Source organism: Gymnogyps californianus, chromosome 1 (genome assembly GCF_018139145.2).
Source record: "Gymnogyps californianus isolate 813 chromosome 1, ASM1813914v2, whole genome shotgun sequence".
Classification (NCBI taxonomy): Eukaryota; Metazoa; Chordata; class Aves; order Accipitriformes; family Cathartidae; genus Gymnogyps; species Gymnogyps californianus.
In genome coordinates, this window is record NC_059471.1 from 116,939,952 (window position 1) to 116,963,987 (window position 24,036).

At 43.8% G+C, this 24,036-nt stretch overlaps 1 protein-coding gene across 1 annotated transcript in view; it reads right to left on the minus strand.

Annotated features, from left to right (window-relative positions):
- The window catches only part of PTGFRN (prostaglandin F2 receptor inhibitor), a gene marked incomplete at its 5' end in the record, with an annotated part of 39,411 nt that overhangs the window by 6,675 nt on the left and 8,700 nt on the right, over window positions 1-24,036 (minus strand). Inside the window, 3 exons of the mRNA XM_050913914.1 lie at window positions 2,245-2,352; window positions 13,859-14,278; window positions 21,287-21,712. Coding sequence (XP_050769871.1) covers window positions 2,245-2,352; window positions 13,859-14,278; window positions 21,287-21,712 — 954 coding nt within the window. The remainder of the gene's footprint in view (window positions 1-2,244; window positions 2,353-13,858; window positions 14,279-21,286; window positions 21,713-24,036) is intronic.

Sequence of the window (24,036 nt, forward strand, 5' to 3'; positions counted from 1 at the left end):
TTAAGGCCCTTCTTCATCTAACCTGCTCCGTTATCCCACTGCTCTAGTCCCCTCCATCTCTCAAGGCCAAGGCGGCAGACTGAGAAGGGAAATCTGCACACCCTACAGCTGTTGCATATATTCCAGCTGTTCCCTGCAGCTCTTCTGCTGGTCTCATCCAGAGGACCAGCAAGGACTGGAGAGGGGCCAGCTTCATATGGGCCTGAGAAAGGCCCAGATGGGGTTTCTCCACACAGCATGGCTGGTTAGGCCCCAAATCCTGCTCATTTAGCAACTGGAGGCTCAGAGCATGGACTGAAAGGTTCCCTCAAAACCTGCCACCATGCCACACTTTACTAGGCGTATCTGTTGCCTGTGCCTCATCTGCCCCATTACAGACTCAAAAAAACCCAAAAAAACAACCTAAAACAAACAAAAAACCCCCACAGAGGCAGAGATCTGCCATGTTCAAGATGACATTACTCAGCTACGGAACAGATTACAGTGCTGACATTTAAAACTCTGCACCGGCTGCTCATGACTGCTGGAAACAGCATCATTTCCAACTCCAGGCATCATCTATCAATTCAACAGACGTCCAGGAACCCTTATGAAGTTGCCCAGTTAAAACTTAATTGTGCTGATGAGCAGGCTCCTCGAAGAGGACACCTTTTTACTTCGATCCCTTTGATTATCCTTATCTTGTCACTGCTTCTCCCAGTCTCAAGCTACCAAACACACAAAAAACCACCACGAACCCAACTGCAGCAGAGCACTGACAGGAGAGCCCCACTGTTACTAAGTGGCCTCTTTTCAAGTTTTAAGTGAGTCAGGGATGCTGGGGCCTCTTTCACAAGGCAACCCCAAGCTTATTTTAGCTGTTGAACACCAGCAGAAGCAGCAGCTCCTCCCTGCCAGCAATTATTGCTTTGCAAAGGAAGCCAGCTGCTTTGGGTACTGCCTCACAACAATACCTGTAAGACCTTGGGCACACCTCAACTTAGAAGAGGCTTCCTGCTGAGCAGAAACTGCAGGACAGACTGAGGTATACGTATAGGCATACGTTGCTGCTTACTGTGTCCAATATCTCAGGCTATGAATCTTTTGACAGCAATAAAGTTTACTCAGCTTTTCCTCCCTACCAAGCATTTCAATAATACAATCTACAGACTTCTATCATTTTTTCATAGGCAACACACAACTATAATCTAGCAAATTGCTTCCCCACTACACTCAGATTTAATGTAAAACAGACATCTTGGAATTTCAAAGTGATGGGCCTTTACTAAGCTTGGTACTTCATCTCATCAGCTACTACATTATAAGTAATATTTTCTGTACAGCACCTCTTTTGTAGTGGCTTACATGTAGATTTCTAAGTTTTGCATGAATCATGACATCTTTATATTTAGATATATACATTTATATTTACATATATATTTATAGATTTATTTTAAATACATTTTTATATTCACACATATATATATCTATATATAGAATGACTTAAAAAACCTAAACTCACTCCAAACCCAAATTTTGGGTATAATAACCAGAGTTATTCTCATAGCATTTTGATGAAAAGCAGCTCAGGCAATGCTTGGCAAGCAGCTAGGTTTTGAGCAATTCTCTGAACTTTTCAGCGCTTCATAAAAATTTGCCTTCAAAGTGTCCGCTATCCTTTTCACAGCGATTAGGTACTGTGTTTCTTTCTTCTTCCACACAAAAAAGGAGGCTCACCTCTGAAGGCATCAGCAATAAACATTCATTTTTGGCATTTAGGCTGCAGTAGTCAATTATTGTGATTTTCAGATTCACATTAAGCCTTAAATTCACTCTGAAGTGTGAAGCTGACCGGCCAGGTGATTTTAAGATTCATTTACAGATGACCACTTTCTCCTAACAGGTTTTGCCAATGGACTTCCTTTCCAATTAAAGGAAACAGGAATAGTTTTCATGGCCCATCTCGTGGTTGTAGGCTGAGACTGCGCCAGCAGTGGGGTCAGCTGGTACAGACAGCACAGGGGGGTTTAGCAGTAAGAACACTTTTTTTTCCCCTCCCCTCAGAATGTGAAACAAAAAACCCTTGTTTTAAATTGGGCTGTGTAAAGCAAACATACTCTCCTGTATTTATCTAGTTCTATAGGATTTTCAATGCTGGTTCTCAATTCTCCAGCCTCACTCAAAGGGCATAGGGTTGTAACCGCTAGTATTATTCTGCCTGGTGAAGGCAAATGAATTACAAGTAAAATGATTTTGCCAAAATACCTGGTTCAAGTGCCATTCCTTCCATTGTGACGATACACAGCAAATCTGCCAGTTCACCCTGGTAAATTGTCGGGTTGTCAGAATGCACCGAGACATTAAACACAGGACCTAGAAAAGAGTAACCACAATTATTCATGACAGGCTTTTCTTCAGTGTCCAAAACCTTCCTTGCATTACCTTCAGTATTCTCTGCTAGTTTGTGGAGACAGAGCTCTGAAGTAGGGAAGGCAATCATGTAAGTTTTCCCAAAATAGTTATCCATTTTTAGCCATTAATTCCTGCACTAAGACAAAGTACCCAAACTGCCAGACCTGTCACCCAACACAGAGGCTGCTGCTTAAGTCTGCCTTCTACTGTCCTGCACAAAAGGAGCTGGTCTTCCACTGGCGACTCCTCTAAGAGCATGAGAGTTCAGGTCTTCAGGCTAATCCAGCATGGATCTTTTTGGCTGAGGCTGTCAAAAGGAATTCAAGTTAGAACAAACCAGTATTTTAACAATACAGATGGTTCTGCTACGGAACTGAAACACAGACAATACAAGAAGTGCATCTAATAACACTTTTCTGTGGGTTTTCCTTCAGGCTCTGCCACAGATAGCTTCTTCTGTAGAATATGTCTCAAAGCCCAGGGGTACAGTAACTCCTTCAGTTGCAAAGTGGTGATGATATTGGTGAAAACCACTAGGTTGTTATGAAATGCTCAGACACCATGACAACATGTGGTGTTTGACTTCTGAGGTATATAAGTTAAAAAACAAAGCCTCCCCAAATTTTGACAACTACATCTCTGGTGCAAAATTAACAAAACCACAACTCCTCAGATATGCCAACATTGCTAGTACTCTCTGTTTCACAGGGCACTGAAGAATGTGTCAAAATACCCTTAGTGATTTCTCTACTAAACAAGGCGAAGGAGATGAGGAGGAGGAAAGCTGATGCTCATGGTGGCCTCTGGGATGGCTTTGGGGGAAGGAGCCAGGGAACCCAGGAAGGAACCTGGGACTCAGATTAAGAAGCAATCCTTTTTACCCTCCCTGGACTCCATAAGCTGCTATCATTACCTGGGCTCAGCTACCTCTGGGTAGCAGCAGCAACAACAAGCATAGAAAGGTGGTTTGGGAGGAAAGAAAAGCTGTTGCAAGATTTGCCCTCCTCCACTCTTACATGCTACTGTTTTAGTACAGGAACTGTAAATTTCAAATCAACTGAAGATCAGTGGCAAACAATGCTTCTGATGGAGAACATTTAAGGAAACCATCCAAGACAACCCACTTGTCCCTTGCCCTCCCAACAGGTTTCTGCGGAAAGCTATGCTGACAACTCACCACACCACACACGCTTACCACATCACTTCCAAACTGAGGTTCTGGAAAGAAACTTGGATGTGCCATGAAGCTAGAGCTGTCGTTTTTGGTGAAACTATTCTAGACTACAAGGGCCTGGCTTGTTTTGGTCAGCAGAGATTACACAGCACACTAAGAAATGAATTCCAATTACAATGCAATAATTACTTCTGTGGCTTCCAAAATTCCCCCCACAATTTCCACTGGGCACAATGTGCTGCTCTTTGTTATACCATAAATTTCTTACAGCCGCCTTCTCTGCCCCAGAAGCAGTTGTACTTTGTACACAAGGGCAGTATGTAGACATAATCTCAGAGGTTTGTACCCATTCTGACACCAGAAGTCCTCTCCATTAAAAAATAAGACTGCAAGTTACCCCACCAAGCAAGGATAAAGGGTGGTAGAGATGCAATAGAGGTTACATGTGGCCTACCAGCTGAGACTCCTACATGCTTATGCTAGAACATATTTAAGGAAGTAAGAGACCCAGAATGCTTGGAAGTTCAGCTGTTCAGGTAGTGACTTCACGAGCAGCCTACAACACTAACTTAAGCTCAGCATGATGGGATCCTTTTCTGGGGAAATGGAGAGAGATTAATATGCTTCCTCAGCCTCTATCCAAACTCTTTCTATGTGAATTCAGTTTGTTTCCTGACATTCACACCCCTCCCCCCCAACCATACTCCCCTTGCAGCCTATTTGATTATTCATCTTCAGATAAAACAAGACATTTTCCATCATTTTCTCTGGAGTTGTGCAGACAGAAGTTCAAGGTCCTAGGGGACTAAAGGCAGCATGGACCAGGGCACTCCACCCAAATGTAACCAGAAAAGTCTCAAGCTGTGTGTGAACTGTCACAGCAACAGAAACAAAGAGACTGTCAAAATCTGCCAGGAACATCCCTGCATTCCCAGCACATACCCTCTGCTGCACTGATCGAAGGCAAAACAGCACCATAATAATCCTGATACTGTCTATAGCTCGGGGTCTATCCTAAGTCCCAGCAGCGAGTGAGGTGACATCATGTCAGGAATATGGGACATGCTCTACTCAGGCAAACAGGCTCTGTCCTGGCTAGACGCTGGCAGGGATTGAGCAAGGGAGATGAACTGCATGATCCCAACTTTGTCAGGCTAAGGATAGGCTGCCTTACCCCTGCCCTGGCAGAGTAAACAAGGAAAGACAGAGGGTACATATAGACAGGACTTTTCAGGTCTTATTTCTAGGTTGAAAGTCCAGACATCTACCACGTTCAGCAGACGCTGGCTTTAAACCCTGGCATGCTGTCATGGTTTAACTCCAGCCAGCAACTAAGCACCACACAGCTGCTCATTCACTCCCCCATCCCCCCACCCCATGGGATGGGGGAGAGAATCAGAAGAGTAAAAGTGAGAAAACTCATGGGTTGAGATAAAGACAGTTTAATAGGTAAAGCAAAAGCTGCGTGCACAAGCAAAGCAAGCCAAGGAATTCATTCACCACTGCCCATCGGCAGGCAGGTGTTCAGCCATCTCCAGGAAAGCAGGGCTCCATCACACGTAACGGTTACTTGGGAAGACAAACGCCATCACTCCGGACGTCCCCCCTTCCTTCTTCTTCCCCCAGCTTTATATGCTGAAGCATGACATCATATGGTATGGAATATCCCTTTGGTCAGTTGGGGTCAGCTGTCCTGGCTGTGTCCCCTCCCAACTTCCGGTGCACCCCCAGCCTACTCACTGGTGGGGTGGTGTGAGAAGCAGAAAAGGCCTTGACTCTGTGGAAGCACTGCTCAGCAATAGCTAAAACATCCCTGTATTATCAACACTGTTTTCAGCACAAATCCAAAACACAGCCCCATACTAGCTAGTATGAAGAAAATTAACTCTACCCCAGCCAAAACCAGCACACATGCCAACAAACCACTAATGCAGAGTGGAGTCTGAGTACTCCTGGCCATTGAATGTCACGAGGGTAAAAGCTAAGCTTGTTTGGTCACTCAGCCAGGAAAGGCCATGTATCATGGTAATGCAGCACTCCCTACATACTCTTCAGTTCTGGGTCACCAAGTGCATCTCTACCCTGCCTCCCACATGAAGAGTCAAAGCTTCCTGGGCAGTAAGAAGGCTGCTGGGCAGCAGCTGCTCTGTCATTTCATGATCGTACTTCCCCCTGGTAAGCCACAAACAGTTACTTCCCTTTGGTTATTTCCCTACTAGGGTACATCTCCTGCAAATTACCATCTATACCTCCAGGGAGAAGTCACTGTCCTGTGTTAGAAGAACTGGATTTCAACAGAGTCTCGAGAGACATGTCAGGGGTTGTGCTCTTCCCCCTCCAGCTGAAGAGGGAAAACAATTATTCTTTATTTTTTTAAACCTAAGCAAGCTTCATTACAGTGAAAGCTTCTTAGTTCAGTCTTGAAAACAGTATGGTTCCAACTTCCTAGGAGGAGCATTTTTCTTCTTTGGAAGTATCTCAGGTGTTCTGCCCACATGCCCCATGCCCTGGGCCTCAGGCTGCCCTCAGGCATGAAAGGACAGAATAAAGCATCTTCACAGATTTCCCCCCCGCCCCCCAACTACAAAACCTGAAAAGGCAGGAGGCTGTTTTCAACAGAGACCCATTAGCCCTGAGCTGGACCACAAAGACCTTTTAATCTCCTACCCTCCACCAGAAGGTACACTTGAGTCAGAGTTGTAGTTACTACACAGCCTGGGAAAGATTCACAGAAGCTGACGACATGGCTCTAATCCCTCATTAAAAGTCATCTGCATGCCGCTCTTCTCTATAGCAGTGTTCTGGTCTTGTTTTTGCTCGGTTTTATTCTTAAAAAAAAAAACAAACAAAACAAACAACTGACCAGTGCTTTTAACCTGATTATAACTTGCCTGATTTATGTCCCCGGCTTAAACAATTTACTCTGGCTTCAGCTGAACCTGTCTGGCAACAGGTGAGAGAAGCAGGAATGAGCTGCATGCCAATCTCAAACAAAAGCAGCAGCAAACCAGTGCTTGTTAGTGGGTTACAAGCAAAACCATCACCTTACCTAACCAGGTATCTGCTTTACTGCAGGCTCAAGAAAAGCACCTGGGCAAAAAACAGCACCAGAGCAGACACGGGAGGCTTCCAGACACATTTTCAAGGCTCTTGAGGACCTCCCAAGAGGTCACAAATGTGCCACAAAAATCTTCTGCAAGGTGTAGATCCTGTTGGGTTTTTCTTCCCCATTACCACCACATTGCAGTATTCAAGAGGCCCTAGATCTAGACTCCACCAAGCAGGGCTTGGCACACAAAACCCAAGTGCTTTTCTTAAATTTTTACCCTCCAAGACAAAAAAAAAAAAAACCCTCAACCACAAGCTTACAGGTGCAGGCATGTGGTAACAGGCAACTCCCAGTAGACACTGATGACACCAACTATCAGGGTCTCAGCATCGCCACGCTCAAGCACTTGCAGGGTCACAGGAGGCGTTGGGGAGGTGACATGAACTCTCCTTCAATGAGATCTGAGTTCATGCTACATTAACACTGAGAAAAATAGAACTCTACAGATAACAGATGATGTGGCTTTGCTCACCTTGCCACCTGTATTTAACAATTTGAAATACTGTTCTTGGCACCTACCAGTCACTCAGGAGAATAAACAAACCAGAATTCAGTTTCAATTGCAGGGTTGACAGATCAAGCATGACCTGTAAAGCTCATCAAGAACAAAGCAAAGTTAAGTGTAGGAAAGCTGCTCAGGAGTTTGAAAGCTGAGAAATAATTGGATTTTAGTAACTTCAGGTTTGAAGATAAGTGTCATGCTCTCAGCTAATTTGGAAACTAAAGGGCACAGATTTACAAAACAAACCAGCATTCCAAACTCTAAGAGCTAAGCATCAACCTTCCTGTAAATTGCTATCTTCTGCTGAGACCTCTGATTTAAACTAAGCCAAAATCTCTGTTCCTCACTACAGTAAGGCCATATGTAAGCTTAGATACAACCCCTAAAAGAAGTTTTCTTCTTTATTAAAGTAATAACAATTTTATATTAAAAAGCATCTGCAGTCAAGATAGGAATAAAAAGAGTTTTCAGAGCATTTCTTGACTTCTGAATGCTTGAAAAACACTATATAATTTTAAACAAAGTGAAGAAACTGAGGTTAGAAGTTTACTAGTACAAATCTAGAAGTGCTTAAAGAGAAATCAGGTTCCAGGATCAGGAGCTGTTTGGTGTAATTTCTTCTGAATGTCCCCTTTTATGGCAGATCTCATTGCTCAAACCATTGATTTCATGCAACTCAGGAAGGAAACTCCATGATCCAAATCCTATAGTGATATAGTTTTCAGCTAAATGTGCATTGCAAATTCTTCCACATACGTAAACGAAAGGAAAAAGTGTTTATAAGCTGCACCAAATTTGGTTTATTACTTTGTGCTCAATCAGATTCACACTGAACAGGCTGCAGGGTGGAAAGGAGGAGTCCAAGTTTATTGAGTTAATTTACTCAGCTTAAGGATTTACATATTGGAGAAAAATAAAAAATCCTGAGCCCTATTTACCTGATGTCACCCCATTCTCCCTGCTTTCCTTCCCTCCTCAGTAATCCAAACACCTTAAATCTGCAAGAAAAAGAAGGGGAAAAGGAGGGAGAATAACCGAAAGCCAGTTAACATCTAGATGTACAACAGACGAGATCCTAATTACCTAGGTCCTAGGTGACATTTTGGCCTTTTCGATATCATTTTAGGCAGTACTTCTCTGCAAAAAAAAAAAGGTATAGTCTCCCCACAGACGTGAGTTACCTTTATTTTCCAGACAAGTAGAGCTGAGAAAGGTCAAGGTAACCTGACCGACAACAGAGATCCAGAGCAGGCCGTTCCACCCAAGAAGCCTGCGCCCAGTCCATTACCCTGCAGGGAGGCCGCAATCACTGCATGCAGCTTCCCTACTTGCAGTCAGCCAGCACCACGGACCACAATGGGGAAAAAAACTGATGCAACCCGCAAGTTCTCTGTCTTCCAAAATATTACTCATATCTGCCCTGGCACCAAATCATTCACTCTTGAACTGAGAATCCCATGACCTGCCTTTCTCCAGATAATGAGCTCCTTCACCCACACTATTCCATCCCCCTGCCCTCTCCCTGCTTCTTCACGGAGCTGTTCCCTAACAAGTTTTACCACAAGCCTCATAATAGCTGTAACTGGAAGAAGCCCCCAGTAGTTTAGTCTGTGGTTTCTACTTCCAGCTACAAATTAATGCACACAGGCACAAAGGCACACAATGACAAAACACGTTCCTGCCCATTAACAGTGGCTGGAAAATACCAGCCTTTCTTGCCAAAGAGTTTCTGCTATATTGCTCTTCGTTCATTTCCATGATTAAGGTTTCTTTCCTTTAAGAATCTTTCTGTTCTCATTTCTTGAAACTGAGTATCTCTCAGGGTCATTGCAGGGCATAATTTCATTTTAATTGCAAGTTCAGCTTCAATACTCAGCTCATATTTCAGCAGCTCTCGGTTTATCTCAGCTTCTTCCAAAGTGAATGATAATACATTGCTGTGCAATGAGCTCATATGCAGATGTAATTCAGAGTTGAAGATTTCATCGAGATGCTTCCCTTAAAGTTCTCTTTTATTTTTGCCTCTCCAGAGCTTTCTGCCCTCTGCTGAATGGCACAGGGGGAAGCCAGCTCAGAGGACAGCCAAGCTCCAAATGGTTCTCTCATAACATACTTCTCAATATGAGATTAAAAGCTTCCTTCTCCCTGCTTCCCTCAAGAGAAAGGAAAATAAGTTACTTCTGTGGAAATCCCTGTGAGTGTATAGTGGGCAAAGACACTCTAAATGCTAACCTGGGCTTCCGGGTTCCAGGTAAAAGGGATAGAAAATTAAAGGATGAATGCCAAAGAAGAATTTATGATGCCAGGATAAACCAGGTGGATTTCACAGAGACTAGGTGCCTCAGCATTAAAAAAACAGCTGCAGGCCAGCTGGAGCCATTTGAACCCGATACCTGTACACAGACCTGCATCAGATAAGCACTGATCTCAAGCAAGTTCCCAGCTATTTGACTCCTACCTTTGCTGGCCAGCTCAGCTAAGGCTGAGAGCAAAGGGGAGCACGAAAAAAAGACAGCCTCTATCATCTGCTGCTCAGCCCTTGCAGTGCAAAGGCATTGCTACTGGAGCAACACCTCCAGGTGACCATAAGACAAGTGAGAGATTTCAGTGTGGGGGAGCGGGATCACAAGTCTTACGAGAAGCTGTCTTGATACACTGGCTTCAGAAGAACAGCAAGGAACAGAAGACAGGTGTGTACCAGGCTGAAAGAAAGGCGATGTACACATACATCATTCAATAGCTCAGGAGGAGAGAGGATGTGTTTGAGTTTCAGCAGAAATGATGCAATGAAATTAAGAGAAAAATTTCAAGACAAGCACTAGTAGCTGTTCTTGTCCCTCACATTGCTGGGCAACCTTTGAAAAAGAGATGGCAGAACCTTTGTTCTAGACTGGGAAAACCAAAAAGAAGCACTGAAGAATATTAAAGTCTTCATATGGGACAGCTTCGCCCTGCCCCCCAAATAAGCTTAGTTTGCTTACAGCTATTGGGCATACAGCAGGCATTCATTTTATGAAATTAGTCTAGTGATCCATGTTATTCATAAGGCCAGACCAGAGGATTCACAAGATCCTCTCTGGTCTTAAAATATATCCAGCAGAGAACAATCTGCCATTGACTGAATATTTGAAAACTAATGACCTACTAGGCTCCTCTCACCATCACCCCCACCACCCCCCAACTTCCAGTTTATATAATTCAGTGGGCAAAATCCACATCTCATTTTTTAGTTCAGGAAGCTTCAAACAAATGCCTTACATTAACATTTCAGATCGTTAACCAAATGGAATAAATACGTCCCTCTGCAACAGCAAGTGGAGAAAGAAGAGAGGAGGTCTCTGCTTGCAGCCAGCAAGTTCTGCCTTGAATGGAAAGAATCTGAGCAAGACATTTTCCACAGATGTTCATGGAAAAACATTTGAGAGCAGTACCACATTTCAAGCCTATTGTGGCAGGAAACAGTGAAGTTTCATGTGCGCAGTTCCCAGCTCGTATATAAAAAGCTTACAAGACTCCTGCCATTCAGATAGATCACATTGCACAATGCGTATGCACACTAAAAACCCCTCCTTGAAACATCACTCAACTCAGAGATCTGGGAGGGAGTCAAACTGGAGGGAAGGATTTCCAATCCTAGCAAGTCTCCCCACCCCCTATCAAAGGGGAATAAAAACAACTAAGAAATTCCTCCTACCACTAAAAGCTTCATGTAAAACCCTTTAAGGGCTTACTTCTGCTGAAAATACTGCTTCCGTATTGATCACCTCCCCATTTCATCCCCCATGGTGCAAGCTGAAAATGCTGTCCAAGTCCAAGCCTTCAAAGTAGGGAGGAGACTGGAATACTCTATTTTTGAAATTATACTGCCACCTTATATCCCCTCCAGCAGTCACAGTTAAAACGCCTTTCTGTTACACTTTCAGAACCCCAGAAGTCAGTGTAATTGACTTGTTAACAGTTTTCCTACCAGGGACAAACATACTCATAAGCTACTCATCATACCCCACCCTCCCTTTAACTCGGGACTTAGCAGAGCGGTGCTCCCCAGCTTTTACAGTTGCCTGGAGAGCTGCACGCCCCTCTTTTTCTGACCCTTTCCTGTTAGTATCTTCCCTCCAGTTTTGGGGAGCCTCTCATTCTCCCTAGAAACCACTAGCTACCTCAGCAGTTCTGCCTTTCACCATTCCCGTTAGGGAAAATCTGGCACCAACTTCTTTTTCTGAAGAAAAACTTTGACAGCTGCCTGTACCACAGGATGCAAGGGTGTGATATCTGAGCTGTGCTTTTATAGCTGCTCCACAACTTTGCCATTTACCTCTGGCTCCCTGACTCAGTCTCAGTTTGCAAAGACAGTACACCTCAGCAAACAAAACCAAAGTAACACACCCACAAAACGTCTTCTGTCTTGTATACTCAATTCCAAATAATTTTCCAAATAACTCCACAGTTAAGTCCATTCTAACTGTGCTCATCACATGTCCTCATCATGCCCAGAGATGAATGGCCAGCAAGGATATCCAAGTAACAACTGAAGGACACAAAGTTCATCCATCAATTGATGAAAGAAAGGTATTTCAAGCCAGATTTTACTACCTGCCAAGATTATTTTGGGAAATAGCTCTCCAGTAAATTGTGCCTGGGATCTCATTTCTCTCTTCACTCTTTTGTAAAGAATGAAAGGCTGACAGGGCTTCAGGACCATCCCTCCCCCTGCTCCAACCCTGCTACTGGAATTCACACGTTCCCAGGGCAGTTCTACAGGCTGCTTCCCTTTCTTCACTCCACACTCCAGAAATCCTATCTGGGTGAAGAGGCTGGGAGTAGAGAGTGACAGCAAAAAAGTCAAGACTGCAACATGCACACTTCTCTCCCTTGCATAGCTCACAGGTTTCCCTCTGAACCATGGATATTAATAGCACCCCGCCAAACTTTTTGTATGGGAGTTCAAAGTGACATAACATAAACAATGTTGAGAGAGTCACCAACCACCACTTTTGTGCAGGAAAGCCTCAACATAAGAGTTTGGAGGGGAGGGGTTTGGGACAGATTTCATTCTTGCTGGTTTCTTGCATCACCCCTTTGCAAATGCTGCTCTCCCACTGTGTCTGACCCAGATATCGAGAGTAATAAGGCTAAAACTATAGCCCATTAAACCATCCTGAGAAGACAACAAATCTACAGTAATATTCATTTGTTACAGTGCTGCTCTAAGAGGCATTTGGAACATAGGCAACTAACAGATTATTTTCAGAACAGTAACTTACCATAAAACTAAACAAAAAGCCAACCAGAAATTACCTAGAACTGAAAGAAGCATTGAGCTGAGTCAATGTCCTCTCTCTGGCCAGCTTAGGTCAGGCTGCATTCTTCATTAGGGTTTGTATCAGGATGCTACATTTCAAAGCATCTTACAAAGTGATGTCCTCATTTCAAGGCTGTCCCCCTACGCTCAAGCCCTTGTCCTTTTCCCAGTGTGCCTAGTATAAGGAAGTTCAGTCTTTAGAAATCACCTCGTAGAGAACAATTACCTTAGTTATGGATGCAACCAAAAGTCAGGCTGCTCTTGCCTAGTCACAGACACATCTTCTAAAAACCCCACAGCCCCGCTATTATAAGCGCAATAACTCACATGAAAAACAAGGGATGTAAGGATAGACCTTCTCCCAAGCTGTGCTTGTGAATAGGAACAGGGGAGTGCAGAAGGTTTGAGATAAAGCAGCTAACTAGAGAGCTCCAACATAGAATGCACCTTTGGGCTACACTGAGAGCTCTTCAAAACTGCTCAAGAAGTCACCAGCTTGGTTTATTAAACCATTAAATGAGCCCTTCACTCATAAGTGCACCACCATTATAAAAACAACTCCCACGGCACTTCCCACCCACACAGCATGACAGGAAGTCACTGTTAACATGCATCTCTGATGATCCAAACCAATGCTGTCCCTCTCTCCCTCCCTGCAACAATACACCAGGACAGGCACGCTACTCTAAAAAAATCTGAACAGGCAGGCTATGTTACAGCTGAAGGTGAGGGTTTCAGCAAGGATGTGAGGAACAGGATGCACTTCTGGGTACTGAAATTCATCCCAATTTGTGGAGCTTTGTAGCCCAGCCACAAGGCGTGTCTAAGGTCTTCCAGTGGCAGGATACACTTGCTGAGATGGCTGAAATGTTACCATTGCCTTGACCTGACCTGACCATTTTCTGCAATTACATCAACAGGAAGGTGTGCTCAGGCAATTTAATGCCATGCTAATTGAGTCTGTTTTGGAACAGAAATCCAGTTTATATTAATGTTCTTCCAGAGCAGCCACTACCTAACAGCAATCTAGTGATAAAGCTGGCAAATGTGGCAGCAGTTATTCCACACTGAGAACCAGCTCTAAGCCTGCAGGACCATAAAAGCTGCATTAGTAAAGAAAAACCCAGGGGTTATGATTACAGCCAATTCATTAAGCATCTTTCTGTAAACAATACATCTTTCTGTAAATAATCAATAGCACAAAGGACACAAGTACCACCAAAGGAGATCAAGTTAGTTCTCAGCCATCATACCATTTGGAGACCTCTTCCATGTTCCAAAGAGTAGCTATTTCCCAGAGACAGGGAAACCACTGGGAGAGCATCACAGAACTCTCTCCCTTTCTGGCTTAGACACACAGCTGTCAGATTCTATACCAACCTGATGTCTGGAAGTCTATCTGGATAGGGTTGGATAAGCCATTCACTGCTTCACGCCACATGCCACCACCACCTGGAGACCAGGCAGTCACCACACAGCGATACAGCCCAGCATCAGAAATCTGGGTCTGATACATCCTGTAGCGGAACTCATTCTCCTGGACCTTCTCCAGAACCACGCCGTCCACACGAGTCTGGTCCGTCCAGTCTTCCAGCCGCACTACTGAATCCTGGTTCAAGGAGATAATGCGAGTGGTTCCATTGGGATTTGACTGATCCGTTAGTGGCTTCTCAGCTGTAATGAGGACAGAATAGCGTGGCGTCTTGATGTTTTTCGAAGACACTTTGCATGTCATCTCAAAGGTGTGGCCTGCTACAAAGAATGGCTTCAATTTCACCGCCTCCACTGTAAGCGTGTAATCTGAAGAGGGAAGGAAATAAGCAGCAGGAGAGGGGTTAATAAATAGGTGCAGATATTTCTGCAGCACTGTTCAATCTAGAAGGTTACAAATAAGCAAAGTACTTTTTTTGGAGAGATAAATCCCAGCCCATTTATCTAAACAGACACGGACATCCCAGAATGCTACTCAACAGCGCACACACACCAGTACGCAACAGTTTGGGTCAAGATGCAAGAATTCAAACAAATACCAAATACTGAACAGATAATGCAATACACAGGTCATAGCATGACAGGACCTCCAGGACTTTTTTATTCAGGTGTGAAGGTATTAGTCAGACAAGACTCAGAGTCCCAGTTTTACACTGGATCTGGAAGAGCACTCTCAGGGACAGGGTACAAGGACACTGCTGAAGTACTCATGACTAGTGATAAAAGCTGCCACTAACTGAATCGGCAGCACTTAGTGTAGCTTCTTTTATTTCCCTTGAAAATCCACCCTAACAGCAATCCAGACACATTCAGCTGAACTCCCAAGATCAGTTGAAATTGCAAGACAAAAAAAGTTGGTGGTAACAGAAGTCTCCATGCCCAGCACCCCCATATAGACACCTCTGTGTCGAAAGAGTTCAGTATACCTCTGCCTCCACATGTGTTCTTTTCTCCTGCTTCTCATGCATTCACTTGAGTACACGCCTACCAGAAGCCTTGACATTTCTCAACAGCCCATTTGGCATCAAGAATGCCAGCAACACTTACTGCTCGGTTTCCTTCCCTTTCTTCAGCATTCTCCAAGTCTGCTGGCTCCTCAATCCCAAGAATCCCTTAATTACAGGGTTTGGGAAAATTATACATCTAGGAGCACAGCCCCAAGACACAAAAAATACAAGATCACAGTGAGAAATTGAGAAAATGAGGAGTGACTGAAATTAGAACCAGATAAAAGGAAAGGGAGTTGCTAGTTTCCTGGCACAGTGATGAAGAGACATCCTGCACACCCAGGTTCTTCCTAAGGAAGGGAGGGCTGGGGCAGAATACATATCTTACAGCCACTTCCCAAAGCAGCAGTATTGCAAAAATACCGCCAGTCCAACTTTCTGGACTTACTTTGCTGTAGCATATCCTCCCTTCCCCCCTTTATAAAAAACGAGTGTAGACATGTTAAACAAGAAACTACACAGATCACCTTTATGCAAGGTGAAACTTCTCAGGAAAAGAGAAATAAGCAATGGTGAGATTGTAACACATTCCCCAAAACTGAACTAAATGCAGTAATATTTATGCCATCCCCACAAGAGCAACAAGATACTTGTCAAGATTACATTTTGCAGTGTTTTGCCTTCAAGCAGCAGTTTTCACAATGAGTAAACACAGCCCACAAGATAAGAAACCCGGTATGACAACTTTAAATCAGTACTGTATAAAGCAGATCACAGTACAAAGCTATATAAAGAAACAGCAGGAGTGGCGAAGGCTGAGCAGCTTCTAGTGGTCCAGCTGAGCACAGAATTACTTGATACTCCACACCAACCCCCCCACACACTTTCACCCACTAAGCAAGTGGGAATACAAGAGTTGCACATTTAGGCAGTCAGGGTACAATCAAAATTGAAGTTGCACACACTGAGTCATTCTCCGCTCCCTTGTGAGAGAACTCATCATGCATCTGATTCTAGACTTCAAATCCATTTTTTCCTCATTCTGTGTCCATGAGATTCTGATCTGACCCTCTTCATAAGGTTGCAGCATTTAGGAGCCCAGCACAGATCAGCTTGCCAGATATTTTAGGAATATAGTAGAGAATTATATTTTGCCCCAAAAGCAGAAGCACAAACAGCTGTACTTTTCTGCCACATATCGCTGCTTTCCAGGCCTTATGAGGAGGCTCTGGACAAAAATCCCTCCTGATGCAAATGTTCTTTATGCTGTTGATCTTCATGTCAGAGCACTGGGTCCTAGACAATGAAAAAGAAACCTTGCATTTGGGGTCTCATACATGTGCTTAAGACAAACACCTTCCCATGATCAGAGCAGTGCAGATGTAGCTGAGAACAGACAAGTCTCTCTACTACCTGGGCTCCAAATGCCTTACTTCAACTATTCCCTGAGCCACAGGTCAGGCAGCAGTACACAGAGGAGTGCTTTGTCCCCTGCAAGGACAGAGCAAACTTTGTTCCTAGACATCCTTTCTTGACTGTCCATTTGAGGGCAATAGAAATGCTGCTTTTACCAATTATTTTTGCTAAAGAAAAAGGAGAAAGGAGTGGTGGTAGCATGGGACAGCAGCAGAAATGCCATCTGTAGAGCCTGTGGAAGAGAACATCTGAGGCCCAGAGGTGCAGCTGGAGAACAGTGGTAGAATTCAAAAGGGTTAGAAATTAGGATGCTGAACAGAGAACAGGTAGATATATTCTTATGAAAGTCTTTTCAAAGGATTTTTCTACCTTTTAAAAACCCAAAGCTCCTTAGGTTGGATGAATACAGAAGGTAGAGGCACCTCCTCTTACGTGAGACCATAAGAAATGCAGACCAGAATAGAGAAGGGGACACAAAAAACCAGCACACACAGGTGCTGAATGTTTCTTGTTGCAAGAAAGTTAAAAAAGATCAAAGGAACATTTCTGAATCTGCAGTAATATTAGAGACCTGCATATGTAGTAAAGTAAAACAAAAAAAAAAGCCCCACATCCTATCAACTAGAAAAGCCTGGATTGCCATTCTTAACAGTATGGTTCTGTGACAAAATTGTTCTCCTTCAGTAGCAGCAGACAAAATGTAATTAGCACTCCATCACCCCCACCTAGAAAAGCATGTAGTTGTCTCCATGTGTAACAGTGCACATTATGAGAAAGAGGAGAAACCAAATATTTGGCACTTAGGTTAGAAATAACGGTAATCTGCAAGGAAAGTTTCTTCATGTTTCCTATGTTAACAAACTACCCATCAGATCTTACAGCATAAGATGGGCCAGAGAGGTCAGAGAACACTTTCTTCCAAGAACTACAGCCTAAGATTTCATTTCTAACCTTCTGAGATTGGCCAAGGAGGCAAAGTCTGTGTCTTGATCACTACTCTGCACGCTTGCCCCTCTGCGCACACGCCTGCAATCCCATGCAGAGTCTCATCTCCTTCTTGTAAAGCTTCATGAATGACAAGCACGATAAACACACCCTGGTCAGTCATATACAGGAGGCTGCAATCTGCAGTTTATGTTGGAAAGTGGTAGGGGAAGAGATCCTAAGTAAACCATACCTAAAGCTTATAACCAGTTTGGGCGCTACTCCAAGACAGAGGGCTAGCAGCAGAAGAATTCCTAGCCAAATGATTCAGATAAAATTTGAGTAATAAACTGTACTTTGGAGCCTGACAGTTCATGCTTCTGACTTCCATCACTGGCCAGTCCAAGTGGTTAAGCCACACTATAATTCTCCTGTTGCTCTCTACCACAAAGTGTGTGCTCAGCTTCAAGAGTACTTCCTGTGTAGTGACCAAAAAGAGTTTTCACCTAATCTAAGCCAGTCAAATTGCTAGAGAAGCCTAACAGCTACAAGGGCAAGAAGACTTTAGGAAACAGCAAACACCTTCCCTGCACTCCACTGCCTCCAATCAGAAAAGCAGCACGATGGCCACGGCTAACAGTAACCTCAGAGCCTAACATCTCATCAGCAGCCTCAAGTAACACCATCTCAATATTCATAAAGGCTTCTCCATCCCCCAGTGCACTAGCTAGATTGCAAGTACAGGGAATGCAACAGACATTAAGGTAATGACAGCTTTGCCTTTGTAGGAGAAGGCAGCTATACAACACCCTGAGGTACAATTGTAGCCCCAGCAGCTCTGATACCAAGTGCTCCGAAAATACAGCAGGCACACTAAGGCCTGCACCACAGCCTGATATGTGTATATACACAACACAACGGCTCTCCCCACTGCTGCACGCACACAAGCAGACCACCCTCACTGGCCTGCTCCCCTGCTAAGCAAAGAGCATAAACACTTCACCCTCACGCAGCCATGGGCATGAGGAGCCCAGCCACCCCTGACTGGGGCTTGTACACCTAACTTAATGCACTTTCTTCTTCCTACACCCAAACTGGCACATACCCCTGGCAGTTTGGTGCCATGGGTAAGGGAATTTTTTCGCTCAAGAGGAACTGCATGTCTGTACTATGCAGTGTCTTTTACACACCAGCAATGGTAAAGACAAGTGGGTGGCAGAAATATCACCTGTTCTCTATTCGCAGGACTTTCTACAAGATTAAGATGCCCTTGCTCCCAATTAAATGTGATGGGAGGGCCCGGGCAAGCATTTAGGACAAGTAACATTATGTTAAATACAATTATTTTGTAAATTAAAGACAGAAGTATTAACAAAACCTCAAATAATAGTACCTTTGGGATTTGGAATTTCAATTAAAAGATAATGTTCTCTTTTGCAAAGACTTCCATGCAGATCCAAAGTTGACAACACCGGTTTAGGAAACAAACACCAATTCTGCATTCCACTGCAAACAGCAGATGTGCTTTAAATATATGCAGTACTCACACTCAAATTAATAAATAAAATTATCTTTGAAACTATCAAACTTTTTTCTGGGTTGAAAAATCATCTACAGAGCCAGTCAAAAAAGGCTTCCTCCCTTCCTTTACACCTCTTTTTACTGATTGGAATTTGTACTCTAAATAAGCAAAAAATAACAATATAATTTATGCTTTTCATTTTTGAGGTGAGATAAAGATGCTTTCTTTGTCACCTTGGCAGGGGAGAGGGTAGAAGAAAGAGGGGAAGAAACAAATCAGGCAGACCACGTCAAAAACAACGGTGAGCTATAACAGCGATTGGCTGCATTTGCAAAGCTGAGTAAGCGGAAAGACATGTGAGCATTATTGGTCCCAACAGAACAAAACAGAAAAAGAAGATAAAAAACTCAAGTTAAAATGGGCAAACATACAACTTATTATACAACATACACAAAAAGGACTTTGACATCTTCACATGATGTTTACATTTCAAGCAAAGGCTTCCTTATCCTGAACACCCCTCTGTGCTGACTGACCCACAGACACAAGAAAAAAAATACTTCTCCTTTCTCAAAAACTCAGAACAACCTTTTCCAAAGTGGGATTTCTCCAAAGTCCTCCTCCCCGAGCACTGCTCTAAAGTTAACACAGACAATGCAAGTAATGAAATAGTTGGAAGAAAAGCCTTTACATAGGCACAAGCTACCGGAGGCAGAGGCAAATTTCTGTTCTCTCCTTAGGCAAACACGTGGGAGCCTGGCTGCTGCTTTTATAAGCACTGGGAGCAGTTAGGGACTCAAATCACCAGAGATACTTGTCAAAACAGCAGTCAGAGAGCAGAGGCAGCAGCAGATTAACTCCTTCATAGTTGCTGGCTACAGCACTGGGCTCACAGCAGAGTCTGGAGCTCACACGAATAGCATACAGCTTGGGACAGGGCACACAGAGAAAGGCATCTCGGGCTAGACTGCTGGAAGAGCGTGGGGGGGGGGCGCATGAGGGGTGGAAGGGAAGAAGGGGAAATCAAACCTGTGTATTGCCCCCCTCGTTATATATGTATAACATGCTTTTTCAGGAGGAGATGGTGTTTGTAGGAGAGCTCACTTTCACATCATAAATCCCCCAAGTTTTGCCAACAAAATGTAGTTTTCAGCATGGGGACTAAAACATTTACATTTGTGTTGCAAAATTAGCAGAGTTTTTGGAATAAATCCAGAAACAAAGGAATGTTCACACCTGTCACGGTTTGTTTTCCCTCAGAAATGTCAACACAGGCTGAGACTTTCCAACTCCAGCTGGTCTCTCTAGCTGCTCCGAAGGCGATGATCCATTACGCATGCATGCACATACACACACACACACACTCCGTGTTGTGGCATAACAACTCAACTAATTGTGATCAGCATTCAGCATTAATGAGAGATCTCATTCCTGCTGGAGAAGCCAGCTTCAGCAAAAAAAAAAAAAAAAAAAAAAAAATTACCTTCTCATGGACCACACTTGGTCTGGGGACAAAGGGAGTACTGAGCAAGCAGCCCACCATTTTTCTCTCCCCTGAAGCAGAATCCCAGCAGAAGCTCTCCGATTCGCTGTTTAGGGATTATCCCTAAACAACTTTAAACTGATTTCAAACTACTCGTCTCTGAAATATAGTTCTATGCCTGTGGCTGCCTGAGCTAGACTGTTAAACAAATCTATCAGGATAAATGCAGCTTAACTAAGCACAGAATTTTTCCAAAGACATTACATCCTAGGTAATCCTATTCCTTCTGTCCCTATCCGACAGACCCTCTTGCATGACCTCACACCTAAGCCAAAACGGTATCACTCTACAGGATATCCAGGATACATACACCCATTTTAAACCACTATTAAGCAATTCAGGTAACTCTATTTAGCTTCTAAGAAATGCTCCCAGAGCCAGTTTAAATACTGACCAGAGCTAGGTCACTTCTGCCTAAAAAAGGTCCAGAACCAAGCAAATCACTGAATGACTTTGCTCTGCAACCCACTTATTTTTTGATACTCTGGGACTACTATGCCCATGAACTTCCTCAGAAGTCCCTTCTAAACACGGGCTTGTAGGAGAGAGAAAAAACCTCTCAAACTGGCAGACAGAGAAGACTTCAAGTGAATGACATTCCTCTTTTCACCTCAAGACAACCCTGTTGCTAGCAGCAAGATGCATCCTAGAGAGACCAAAATACTCTGAGTCATGAAAGGGGGCAATGACCTCAGCATCACTGCTGGATGCCACCCCTGCCTCAATGACAGCCCGGCTCCTGGAAGTCTCAGCACAGTTTGATTGACGTATCTCTGCTTTGCACTTCCACTCCAAACTGTTGCATAAAACCGGTGAGTGCTGCTTAGTTACCTCCCTCCACAAATAAGAGGCCTTTACACAAGGTACGAGTGTTTTTTCCTTCCACAACATGGCTGACAGGCCTACTCAAGAGAAAACTATCTCAGCTATCAAGGTCTTTCAGCGAACAGGTGCAAGGTTCCTACCTTGTGTAGCCCAGAAAATGCTGACAGATGCAGAAGTCACATCTTTGCTCTTTACCCAGCTGTTGTTGCGGTGCCTACTCCACGCAGAGATGACACAAAAATAATCCCCTCTGTCACTTTCTGAAGTCCATTGGATTCGTAAACTGAAGGTGTCAACAGCCTTTTTAGAGAAGATTATTTCCCCGTTCTGAGTCCGCGCTCTGCTCCTGTCCCCAAGCAGCAGAGTCCAGTCCGCATCCATCGTGGCCAGGAGTTCTTCTGTCACCACATCGTCACTGCGCAGGCGCTGCCTGTAGTACCAGGAAACTGTGAAGCGGATGTTTGCTTCGGTGTCCTGTGCGTTTGTGATCCTGCAGTTGAGCTCTGTGGGGTCATCTGAAAACATGGGTGTTTTAGAGGCATTCAGAAACACCTCATAGTCTGGCTCTGCAGGAGACGAAACCCAGAAGAAAGAGGTTAGAAGCTACAAGCAGAAGGGAGAAAGTGCCAGAGCTTATTAAGAGATACTGCTAACTTCTAACATCCAGTCTGTGAAAGCACCTGAGCTAGAAGCCAAGTGCCAGAATATGCATTTTTCTTAAAAGACCTGGGGACTGGGAACTTGGACTCCAGCTCTCAGACTTGCACCAGTCTGACACAAGTATCCCTAGGCCTGCATTTCCAAACAAGACCTTTTGCTTTGTATGTCTAGTCAGACCATTTCAGAAAAATCAGGACTAAGAGATCTTGTCAAGCAAAAATCACTTCGTTCTTTAGACCTGGCCCCAAGAACCCACCATGTGGGCTCAGTTTCAGCCCAGCCAGTCACCTTTTGCACCTGTTCAAATGCCTGGGGCAGCCTGCAGCAACAGGAAACTGGTTATTCTCTAGCTTTGGACTGACCAGAGAAATTTCCCAAATTTCTCTCCAGGATAAGAGGCCACTTCCCATCCTGAAATGCCTTCTTTTCAACACTTAACCATCCCATCATGTCTCTACAATACGGTTTAAGAATGTTAAAAAACAACCCAAAAACCAAACACCTCACCCACCCAGACACCAAAACCAGGGGGCACAGGTACCACCATTGGCACTGGCCACAGGCAGCACCAATGGCGGCGCACAGTAAATTTCAGTGGGCAGCATAATAAATACTAAGTCGGTTAAGAGTCGAAGATGCGTAGATCCGAAGAGCTTCACAGTCTGAAGAGAGAAGTACGTGCTTGTACAGCTATGAGGCTGGAATACCTCAAGCTTGAAAAGAAGCGCCTGAAATTCATGGGTCAAGAATGGGGCTGTTGTATATAAATCTGAAATAGCTGGCTGTCCAAAGCCTAAAAGCGATAAGGCAGCCGCATGACTATTTTCTCTCAGACTACAGAGATAGTAAAGGAAAAAGATTACAGCAAGAACCTCACACCACAAAGGAAATACATATTTATTTACTAGTGTTAGAATATTTTTTGTCTTGCTGTCTACTATAATTCAGAAAAAAGACTAGCTTTCCAACTGTTTGGCCAATACTCATCACATGGCTTTTAAATCGTAACTGTATTCAGCGCTCTGTATTTATTTCTTGCTTTATGTTTTATTTGGCGTTTTGCCCTCCTAGAAACAATTAACTGAAGCTATAATTGGGACAGAGAAGGCAATCCAAGGCTAAAACTTAGGCTTAGCTCACCAATGAGCCAAGATAATAAAGCATATTAATAGAACTGCTGTGCAAACTGTGCACATGCACTTTTGGACTTCAGATGCAAAGGATAAAAACAATTGTATCAAGCAAGCTGGCTGCTGCTATGTCAGCTTGCAGAAAAGATCTCTCACCATTAAGTGTTATGCATGCAGTGTCCTTGCACCTAGCAAGAGCAAGGGCATTAATACACACCAGATACTAGAGTCTAGTGATACTGATGGTGAGTTTCTGCAGTATTAGGTAACACACAAGCATAACAATACTGTTTACATAAGTCCGAAGTACCTACTAACAATGAACATAAGTGCAGATTTCTGCGCATTTTCAGTATAAGGCAAAATAAAAAGAAAATGCACAGAATTCCTCTGCTGCAACCAAGGCATAGATTATTAATGGTGGCCAAAACCCACTTTTGGTGTAAGTCCCCACAGACCCTACAGCTACACTACTCTTCCTGTCTTATTCACAAAAGACTAGTCTTCTCCAGGGCCTCACAATATATTGCTCACGCTCTGCAATTTTCTTATCATTCCCCCTCGCCTCCCCTTCCCCCCAAAAAAGGCAGCATTCAAGACCAATTCATATTTTCACAGCAACAGAAACTATGAAAGCAGAAACGCTTCTCTAGACAGGAACACAAGAAGGAAAAAGCAGCAATAAACTCGAGTTCTTAGAAAAATCACTTCAGGTTTGTTTTATTTGCGGCCAGGGGAAGGACTGCTAAGAAGAGAGTTTTGGCTTTGACAGCACCACTCCAGATAGGCGCTTCACCCTGACAGACACTCAGAGGATTTAGAAAGAATAAAAGGCTGGCTGGATAAACCCCATTCCTCCACTCTGTCAGCTGTCAAAGAATAGCCTCACTGACAGTTCAATGACTTAATACTCCAGCAGCTCTTAACTTCCATTAAGGAGGAGTTGGTGAATTCTGGATGCAGTTGAAAACCTCAAATGCTGAAAATTTATTCTACTTTCCCTTACCCTAACAACCAAGCACCTGCTAAAGAGCAGATTTTATTCTCTCCTGTTCCCAAATAATGCCAAATTGGAATGGAAAGAGTAAGGAATAGTCCTA